At 42.7% G+C, this 10,662-nt stretch overlaps 1 protein-coding gene across 2 annotated transcripts; it reads left to right on the top strand.

Annotated features, from left to right (window-relative positions):
* Positions 1–3,729: 3,729 nt before the first annotated feature.
* On the top strand, positions 3,730–9,954 carry otpa (orthopedia homeobox a). Of its 2 annotated transcripts, none has more exons than XM_085792400.1 (3): positions 3,730–4,134; positions 4,669–5,114; positions 8,805–9,954. In XM_085792400.1, exons 1-3 carry the CDS (start codon positions 4,059–4,061, stop codon positions 9,315–9,317), a joined length of 1,035 nt encoding a protein of 344 aa, XP_085648526.1. In that variant the 5' UTR covers positions 3,730–4,058; the 3' UTR covers positions 9,318–9,954. The 2 variants fall into 2 exon arrangements, with proteins under 2 accessions (XP_085648526.1, XP_085648527.1); XM_085792401.1 differs by having other exon boundaries at positions 3,731–4,095.
* Positions 9,955–10,662: the final 708 nt, after the last annotated feature.

The following is a 10,662-nucleotide window of genomic DNA, read 5'->3' as shown; positions in this document are numbered from 1 at the left end:
TATCACTGCTGTAAACCTCCTAAAATGAGCAAATGCACAACAAAGTAACTGTTTGGATCTATGTTAGTACTGTAAATCTTCCCCTCTTGTAATTCACAATGACATATTTGTCTTGTTAATTTATGTGCACATTAAATACAGTGTACTGCGCATTAAAGCACCAACACATTGGTTAAATTAGCTCCAGCTTCAATATTAAAGTGCTGCTTAAATGTTAATGCATATAGTCTAAGTAATAACAATAATAACCCAATAGTATGATGCATATTTAATGCAGCGCTGACTGAGGCCATTATCACTGCACACTAAGTAATTTGACTTGTGTAGCTACTTGAGTGCGTGTTGCTCATAATAAGCTTCTTCATTTGATTTACGTTGGGCACATTTTGGAGTGTGTGTGAGTTTTCTTTATGTTTATTGATGATAAAATACATTATAATTGCAGAGACTATAATAATAGACCACATCTGTCCTGATGTTGATGGCTACAAGTGTTGGAGGAAAAGACGCGTTTTGACGCACTGGCTGCAGCTGTTGCAGCATCAGCTCCTCTTCCTCCATCTCATCCTCCTCCTTCTGCTGCTGCACAGTAACTTATTATTGCTCCTAATCCCCCAGACTGTCCCCAGATCAGCTGCACGAAACAAGAATCTCATTTGTTAAACCTGAGGATCGTGCAGATGGAAGATCGATTGTTTTTCTCCTCAGAAATCTCTAATTGAGAAAAAACAGAGAGGAAAGGAAAAGAAAAAAAAAACTAAAAACACAAAAACCCACTGTGGCCTGTTGGTGTGTGTGTGTGTGTGTGTGTGTGTGGGGGGGGGGGTCACAGGTTCGATCCCCGCGCCATGCAGCCTGTGTCTCACCTGGATGTGCACAGGTAAACAAAACGCACACACTTCACCATTTACAGTAACATTTCTGTTTCATATTTATTTATTTATTTATTTATTTATTCATTCATTCATTCTCCTCAGTTTTATCTATTTATTTATTTTATTAAAAGTCACTCCTCATCTCCACCGCGCGTGAAAATGTCTACTTTCCACTCAGATGCGCCGCATTAACTTTCAGGAGGAGAATTTGTTTGTCTAGTTTTATTTATATGACGCAGAAGATTGATGCGCGCGAGAGGAGAGATGTAGCAACCTGTGCTGTGGTCCCTGTTCACCCTAATTACAGCCTTATCAAGTCAGCAATACTAAGACCTTCTGCACAACACACACACTTAGACACACTTAGACACACACACCCTGGAGCTATTGACACTATTAAGTGAAAAGATGCCTTTGAATTAGTGGAACTAAACGTATTAGGGATCCCAACTTCCGGGGTTGGTCATTTATCAGACAGCAAATTGGTTCATGTAAAACAATAAAAATCTTATAATAATTATGACAAGGGTGATGGTTATTATAATAAGAGTAAATTAGGCGCCCATTGCATTATGTAGGCATATAGTTTAGTTTTATTTTTACCATAATGAAGCATGAAATCTTCAGAAGAAACCAGTCACAGCAGAACACACAATAAATAACAATAAAAACACGTCATCCACCATGTTGCACATGTTTTGTGCCTATAAAAATAAATACATGTTGCAAATATTACAGAAGTCAGTATTGAATATTAGTTGTTTTCTTTTCTCTTTCTTTTCAGTGTTTTTACCCCCACCTTTTTTTTTTTTTTACTACTATAGATATCTCATGCTCCCTGACATCCCATCATCCCCTCTCTGTCGCTGTTTGGGTTAAATATGACCTGCTGCTGCCAGAGGAGTCATTCACTCGTCTGCGGTTTTTTTTTCTTTTCTTGTAGGCTACAGCCATAAAAACACGCAGCCATCTCTCGAGTCGTAAAAAAAACAAAACAAAAACAAAGCTCGCAATCCATCATCCCGCAAAGTGCTGATTTTTTAAATAATACGCATGCTGCACACACATACTGTATACTCACACACACACAAGCGGGCGCAGCGCAGACTCACGGTGGAGTAAAAGCTGCACAACATATTAAAACACAAACAGGACACTATAGACTTTTAGATCATGTAGCTTAATAATAATAATTAGTAATCGGAACAACCGCAGCCTGCAGATTTGTATTAGAAAAAACACACTGATCTAATTATGATGATTAGAAATAAACAAACCCGTGAACGCACCATGAGCTACAAATCTGACATAAAATCTGAATCAGCAGCGTTTAGTTCCGGGTTTAAACCTCCTAAAAATCTACCTCAAGTTCGGCTTCTAACGAAAAAACACGAAGACACGCGGAGAAGACACGAGTTATCTCCAGTTGCGCTGCTTCTTCATCATCTTCTTCCTCGAAATCTCCACCAGCTCCACATCCCGGTGCGTCCGAAACAAGACTCCACTCCATCCCTCCATCCACTTATCCACCCATCCACCCATCCCATCATCCATCCATCCATCCATCCATCCCTCCCTCCCAGTGTGTCGGTCGGTCGGTGCCACCAGATTGCAGACACACACACACACAAAAAGAAAAGAGGAGCAGAAGCGACTGAAGCCGCTGAAGGACGGAGGGAAGAAGAAAAGAAGCCTCACGAGCCCCGGGTTCACGCTCGGACGCCTCCATTGTGGCACTGTTTTTTTTTCTTTTTCTTTTTTTTGTCAGCGACATAATAAATAAACCTCCCGGCAGCTGTTCAGCATGTCTGACTTTTTTGTTTCTTAAATATTAACAGACTAGTGTGTGTATTTCTACAGGCCTATGTGTTTTTTTTTTTTTTTTTTACATCTTATTTATTTTTTATATATATTTTTTCCTCATTTCGTCTCATTGGAAACAAAATAACCTTCATTTTTAACCAGCTCGTGGATCCCTGCCTCCACGCTCTCCATCCACACATGAGCAGGATGATGTGTTTCTGCTCAGGTGTCAGCTCTGTCCTCTCCTCTGTATTAACTGTGCCCCCCCTCCTCATCAAAACGCGTTCAACTCCCTCCACTTTCCGCCGAATTAATCTGCTCACACATCATTTACACACCAGGACCCCCCCCCCCCCCCCCCCCCGCCTCCCTCCTCTTGACAGTTGCTCCTAAATACTAGTAAATTACCACTAATTTATACTGATCCTACTCTGATATTTGCAATAAAGGCGTATAAAGATTTGCCACTAATTACATAAAAGCCTAATGGCCTTGAAAATGAGCCTGGTTAGAATTATATAAAGTTTGTTGTTGGGCTGACTGGGAAATCAAGGATATTAGAAGAGGTTCACTTGGTCTCTAAGAGGCATTTAGTGTCGTAAAGGAGGTCGACAATATCATCACAGAGGCTGGGGAAGGAACATAGAAGAAAGAGGCATTTATAGTTATAGTTATGGCCATAATAATAATGATGATAATAATAATAAGAGGAAATGGTGGTTTCCCGTTATAGGCTGCTGGAGTTCACATTCCAGCTGTTAGACGGAGCCCCATTACGCAGACAGTGTGGTGTCAGTCCAGTGGTTATTCCTCATATGAGTATAAGTTGGAGTTTAGCCTGTGCATGTGCTGCTGCTGCTGCTGCTGCTGCTGATATAAAGACGAGTGCAGAGCAGCATGCACAATTAAACAAATATTGTGGTGATCCAACATTTCTTGAACGGGTCGAAGCTTTTCACACAGATATTAAATCAGGTTATTTTATTGGGTGTAATTTGGAGGAGAAATCAAAGCCAATTACAGGAATGAGGAGGAATGAACTTGTGGATGTGAGAGGATGGAGGGGTGAGGAAGAGGAGGGAGAGAGAGGAGGAGGAGAAGGAGGAGGATGGAGGGTGGTGGTGTTGGGGGGTCTCGGGCTAAAGCTGACATACCTCAGGCTTCAGCTCTGATTGGTCCTCGTTTGGAGAAGCTCATGGGTTCATTCCGCTGTTAAGCGCCTCCCCATTTCTCTAAACTACATTATAATGCAACCAACCTCCCTTTTAACCACAAACCGAATTTGCTTTCATTTAGGCTATATATATTTCTTAAATAGGTTAAAGTCATAGAGATTTTTTTTTTTAGTGGGAATAGCATTTCGCCCTGGAGCGGTGCGCAATGCTATCTCATGCCGACCTCCTGGATGCTCGCCTCGGTGAGTTATCATCACCAAACTCCGGTCTTCAACTCTACTGTAAGCTGGAGGCTCTTCTACTCTTAAATCAAGCTGAGAAAATTGTCAATTTGCTTCTTATATGATCTTAATGTGACTGAAGTGAACTAAACTCGCTTAATTCATTGGAAAAGTAATTATTATTATTATATTACTGCGTAATTTGATTTAACAATTTCCTAAGATATCGGTGTGATCGAATTGAATTAAGAGTATTTAAGGAGCAGATTGTAACGTGCATGCTGCTGCAACGTGCTTGTCTCTGTCAAATAGCTGCATCCGTCGCTTTTTGGGGAAAAAATAATCTGTGTCTGTCTTTCTGTTTTTAGTGTTTTAGTTTTTTAAAGCTAGCTGGATGGTTTTAATGCACGCGCAGCTTTTGTATCTTCATTGTGCCCTCGGTGCAGAAGATGCTGCAACTCGTCATGATTTATTTATTCTGCTGTTTGCCTGTGTAAAGTGTTTTAAAAACTGCCTCTAACCGAGTCCTCTTTCCCCCTGTAGAGCAGCATCTCTTCACTGTCCCACTCTCACCAGCTCTGCTTGTCTGTGCAGGGATGAAGGATGCCGCGGAGCTGCTGGGCCACAGGGAGGCTCTGAAGTGCAGGCTCGGCGGCGGAGGGGGACCTGACCCGGGAGGACACTCCGGGGAGCTCGGCCCCGGTCCGGACGGAGTGGAAGGAGCCACGATGCTGCCGGGCGATGATATCAGCGGCGGCGGAGGAGGAGGAGGAGGAGGAGGTGGTGGAGGAGGAAACAACTCGGTGCAGGTGAACAGCAAAGAGCAGGAGAAGCAGCAGCAGCAGAACAACAACAACCAGTCCCAGTCCCAGCAGCAGCAGCAGCAGTCCCAGTCCCAGAAACAGAAGCGGCATCGGACCCGCTTCACCCCGGCGCAGCTCAACGAGCTGGAGCGCAGCTTCGCCAAGACGCACTACCCGGACATCTTCATGCGGGAGGAGCTGGCGCTGAGGATCGGCCTGACCGAGTCCAGAGTGCAGGTAAAGGCCGGCTGCAGCTGCTAAACTAAACCCAGGTCACACACACACAGAGAGAAGAGACGAGCAGTGACGTTTTATTTCTCTCTCACACACACATGTAAAGGAAAAACTGAAGCCTAAAACTAAAATCTCCATCAGCTCCCAAAAAACAAAACAAAACAAAACAAAACAAATCAAACAGCTGCTAACAGGAAAAATAAACAGAAACACGACTAAAATTTTGAAAATTGGAAAAAATTGAACTCGAAAGAAATTAAATCATCTGTTTTGTTTTGTTCCTTATTTATTTTACGACTCAACACTTCCGTTTATTGTTTTCACTCTTGTCTCCGTGCGCGCGCAACCAGCAAAAACTATTTCCCTTTCAATAATCAAACTAAAGCCGCTCGTGCTAAATAAACTGCTGTTTATATTTTCATGGCTTTAAAATCAAACTCTCTGATATGAACGGACTTTATTTTCATATTACCTGTAACTATTCTTAATAATATTTAATAATAAGTAGTAGGCCTAGTAATAGTTAAATCGTCCTATTTAGAAATTATATTTAGAGTATAGCCTCAAAGAAATCTTATTCTAGTCTAAATTATTTTTCGATTGCACTAACCCCCTTAAATAATTGTGTAAACTAGCATAGAAATTGCACAATGCACATTATAATCATTTATTTTACTTAATAAAAACAGTCAAGACTTTTATTTGACTCACAGCAGCTGGAACAAATGTCTTTTATTTTGTTAAATGAGGCACTTCCTGTTAATTATTTTAAGAGAACAGAACAAAGTCAGATAATAAGCCACTGATAACACAGGTTTCATGTGTGTGTGCGCGTGTGTGTGTGTTGGTTCAGTGCTATTCTGGACTTCAGAGTCTCACCCGGATTCGAACCCGCGACCCTGTGGATTACACACACATCCCTCACCCACTGTGCACACCGAGGCTGCGGTTATGACAGACTGAATTTGTCCTTTACACGTTCAATACACGACAATTTGATTCAAAAACATTTCATTTATTTATTATCTAATCTTTTTATGTATTTATTTACTTTAACATGTAGCCTAGAATTTTTTATTATTATCATTTTTATCTGACGTTTATTTGCAGGAATTTGCTCCAGAGCAGAAATGACATTTTAACACGGTGTTATTTCTAAAACGACTAAATAACAACTCTTTTTTCTTTTTAAATCTGTCTTATTTACAACATTTTTATTATTATTATTATTATTATTATTATTAGCCTATTGTTTCGACTCTTATAGGAACCAAACGATGGATCTTTATTACACCTGTGATACAACTGCCTCTGACACATTTTAACCTTGTGACGCTGCTGCAGTTTATTCCCATACTACAGCAGCTATAATAATAATAATAATAATAATAATACCCTTTATAACACTGTCCTCGGCGACATCCGGTCTGCACAGATACAATACTCCATCAGCCACATTGAGAAGGAATAGTAGAAGGAGAAGAGGAGGAGGAGGAGGAACAATAACCACAGTGTCACCGCCTTATTAACTACAGAGCAAAGTCAAATGCGCGCGGGTCGCTCACATGTGAAATAATAACCCTCAATAATAATCATCATGATTATTATTATCATCATCGCTGTCCGCGCGGGTCCATTCAGTTTCCTATATAGACTATTTACATAAAATAAGAATTAGTGTAATGATGCTCATCTCTTGCTATTACCGCCTGCAGGGCTGAGAATAAGAAGCAGACCCAGAGTCAGTTTTGCAGCAGCGATGGTTCTGTCAGCTGCTGCAGCTCTGCACGTCTTAATGCCGGACACCCGGAGGATGGAGATGGAGATGGAGATGGAGATGGAGAGAGGCGCTCTGTTTCTCTCCCTCTCTTTCTCTCTTTAAAAAAAAAATCCAATGAGAAATTACATTTTCTTTCCGTTGAAGTGTAATGCATTTCAGGCCGGATTTCACGGCTGGCTACGCGGGGGAGGGCGGTGGGTGGGGGGGAGAGAAAGAGGGAGAAAAGTGAGATTGTCCCGTTCTTATTACTGCGCCCCACTTTCTCAAGCAAATCTCCACATTAATCATAGACGCCGAGCCGAGCCGCGCGAGCTATACAAGCAAAAACCTGCAGCAGCTCAAGGACTCAGGCGGCCGGGAATAAAGTGTGTTTGTCACTGCGATAACATTATCTTTATTATAGGCTATAGGGCCGCGGGAGCGCGCACTGCTGCATGCTGCACAAAGACCACGGGGTCACGCGGTGTCAGCGAGAGTCTGAAATTAAAAATGAAATGATATAATATTATAAAAGTGACATGTGATATTTAAAAAAAGAAATAAAAAAAATAGAAATGCACCTTTAAAAAAAATCAAGTTAAATTCAACTAAGCCAATAAAGAAAATTATTATGAATTATAAATTCACAGGGCCACAACTAAAATAAACACGTGAGCATATGTTATTTATCTCTGTTTGTTGTTAATTGGGGGGTTTTCCCATGATTCTTAGCGGTGTAAATTGGTGTCAGCTGATGGGATGCCGGGGACATAAATCTGTGTTTTCCCCCTGCAGCTGATTTATTGTTGCTTGTTCGGCTTTATCGTGATGATCACAGCCTCACGTCGTAACCTTTTTATGAGCTGCTAACACGAGCTGTCATTGCTGCAGCGGCCATTACTACACCTGCTCCTCCTCATACCCCCCCCCAACCCCCCACTCCCCCCACCCAACCCAACCCAACCCAACCCAACCCCAGCTCCACGCTCCTCTGTCCGTCCCGTCCCAGGCCTTTTCCAAAAATGGGATCATCATGAGTGTGTGCAGCTTTAATCTGCTTCACTTCCACGTCCCAACTCCACATTAACATTGACCCCAGTGTCACCCTGCAGTCCTCTGCACCGTCACATGACTCCAGATGGGAGGAAGTTGCTGTAAACTCATTTTAAAGCAAAAAAGAAACAAAACAAAAAACAATCTGAGCAGTAAAAGTGTTTTACCGTATGTGTTATATTTTATTTATTTATTGGTTCTGTTCAACATTGTTTTATTCACACACACACAACAACGTACAACAACGAATCAGGTCTCCCATTGAAGCTATCAAAAGCTTATTGGGGGAGCCTGGATACATAAAACAATACAGCACATACAAAACTAACAATACAATACATTAAACATGAACAGACATTAGACAACATGGACCCCTTGCGTAACAACAGAAGCTTTTTCAAAACATGAAACTGTGAACATCTGGAATCCAAACCTCTGGACGGCTAACAACATTTACTCATTTGTGCAAGGACTTAAATCTAAATTTCATATTCAAAATACATAATTATCTAATTTAAATACGCATAAAACGTGCATAGTTTAGGCTTCGCTCACGCTCCTCTGTCCATCCCGTCCGTGCTGCATTTCCATTTCCATAGTTTGCATATTCTGTGACATAAACTGTAAACTGTTTTCTTGTCTGTAACAACATCTATTGCACGTCTGTCCGTCCTGGGTGAGGGATCCCTCCTCTGTTGCTCACCCTGAGGTTTCTCCGATTTTTCCCTGTTAAAAGGGTTTTCCATGGAGTTTTTCCTCAGTGGATGTGAGGGTCTAAGGACAGAGGATGTTGTTATGATGCCATGTAAAGCCCTTTGAGACAAACTGTTTGTAAAAACGGGCTATACAAATAAAATTGCCTTGCCTTGCCTTGCCTGCAGGTCTGGTTCCAGAACCGACGCGCCAAGTGGAAGAAGCGCAAGAAGACCACCAACGTGTTCCGCGCTCCGGGGACTCTCCTGCCGACGCACCACCTGCCGCAGTTCCCGTCCGCCGCGGCGGCAGCAGCGGCCATGGGCGACAGCCTCTGCTCCTTCCACGCCAACGACACCCGCTGGGCCACGGCCGGGATGCCCGGCGTGTCGCAGCTGCAGCTCCCGCCGGCGCTGAACCGCCAGCAGGCCATGGCGCAGTCCCTGTCCCAGTGCAGCCTCGGGCAGCCGCCGCCCAACTCCATGGGTCTGTCCAACAACATGAACGGCTCCGGGCTGCAGTCGCACCTCTACCAGCCCACGTTCCCCGGGATGGTTCCCGCCTCCCTGTCCGGCCCCACCAACGTGACCGGCTCGCCTCAGCTGTGTAGTTCCCCGGACAGTGACGTCTGGAGAGGGACAAGCATCGCGTCGCTGCGCCGCAAAGCGCTGGAGCACACAGTATCCATGAGTTTCACCTAGTGCGGGGGAAGAAGAGCTTTTCTTTCTTTCTTTCACTCACGCACTCACTCATCCACTCCACGCACACGGAGAGCACCGGGAGAAATTACAACCAGGATACTTGACCACGTCTCAAAGCGAATAAGAGCATTTTGCCAATTTGTTGTTTTTTTCCCACCCACATCCCAAAAACCAGAGGGAAGGAAGGGACTGACGCCACTCACCGGGCCTGTTGGCCTCTGTCAAGCATAGGGCTGGTTCTGTTTGAAGCTATAATTTATTATTTCGCATGTAGCCTATATGATGACTATTTATTTCTCTATTTAAATTAACTTATTGGTTTGTCGGGTATTTATTTCCGTGGCTCCTCCAGCGCTTTTACCGCTGCAGAGCCCCCACAGTGACATTTGTTTTTGTTTTGTTTTTTTGCTTGGTGACTGACTGACGCGGGGTTTTTGTTTTTTGGCAGTGGATACTTTGAAATACAAAAACTATAGGTGACAGATTCCTCCCCCTCCTTTTTTTCAAACCTGCTGCACAGCATGAAACTGTGAAGGGCCAGAGGGACGACAGCAGCAGCAGCAGCAGCAGCAGCACGGTGGACGTGCACATAAACCAGACAAGCTGGAAAATAGAAAAAGCACGCACTAGGAGGAGAGAGAAGAAGATGTAGAAGAGGGGTGGGAGACAGAGGAGGGTGGGGGCTGATGATGTGACAGGAATCAGGACGAAACATGGAAGAGGACTTGACTGCATGAGCTGTCCAAGGCAAAAAATAAAAAATAAATTAATAAATACTGAAAAAAATGAAGGGAAATAACTATTAAATGAAGACATGGAAACTGACTCTAACTATAATCTGTTATATAGGATGTTTTTGTGTAGCGGAAGCAACTCTTGTTCCCATTTGGTCAGTTTGTGATAACTTATGTTTCCAAGAGAAATTCTGTCTGTGCTTATTATTATTATTATGATTATTATTATTATTCGGATTCTGATTATTATTATTCTCAAATATGACTTTCTTAAATGTTTGAGCCATTTTTTTTGTTTGTTTAATGGACATGTTTATATCAATTCAATGTAAATGGTCAAATAAAAATCATTTTCAATTACGTCACATCACGAATCAAACCTCCTTTTGTCGAAGCAGCTCCGAGGCCTCAGTGAAAAAACCTCATACAATATCTCCGTCATCTTCAGAGGCCTTTTTCAAAAATGGGATCATCATGAGTGTGTGCAGCTTTAATCTGCTTCACTTTCATGTCCCAACTCCACATTAACATTGACCCCAGTGTCACCCTCCAGTCCTCTGCACCATCACATGACTCCAGATGTGAGGAAGTTGCTGTAAACTAGCAAAAAA

This window comes from Trachurus japonicus, chromosome 12, assembly GCF_045865225.1.
Source record: "Trachurus japonicus isolate A0001 chromosome 12, Traja_1.0".
Lineage (NCBI taxonomy): Eukaryota > Metazoa > Chordata > Actinopteri > Carangiformes > Carangidae > Trachurus > Trachurus japonicus.
Note: the sequence above shows the minus strand (reverse complement) of the source record. Positions and strands in the feature narration are given on the sequence as shown.

Coding starts and splice junctions, on each gene's coding strand:
- otpa (XM_085792400.1), top strand. CDS start 4,059: ATGCTATCTCATGCCGACCTCCTGGATGCTCGCCTCGGTGAGTTATCA. Junction 4,135..4,668: donor CTCCGGTCTTCAACTCTACT/GTAAGCTGGAGG, acceptor TTGTCTGTGCAG/GGATGAAGGATGCCGCGGAG. Junction 5,115..8,804: donor TGACCGAGTCCAGAGTGCAG/GTAAAGGCCGGC, acceptor CCTTGCCTGCAG/GTCTGGTTCCAGAACCGACG.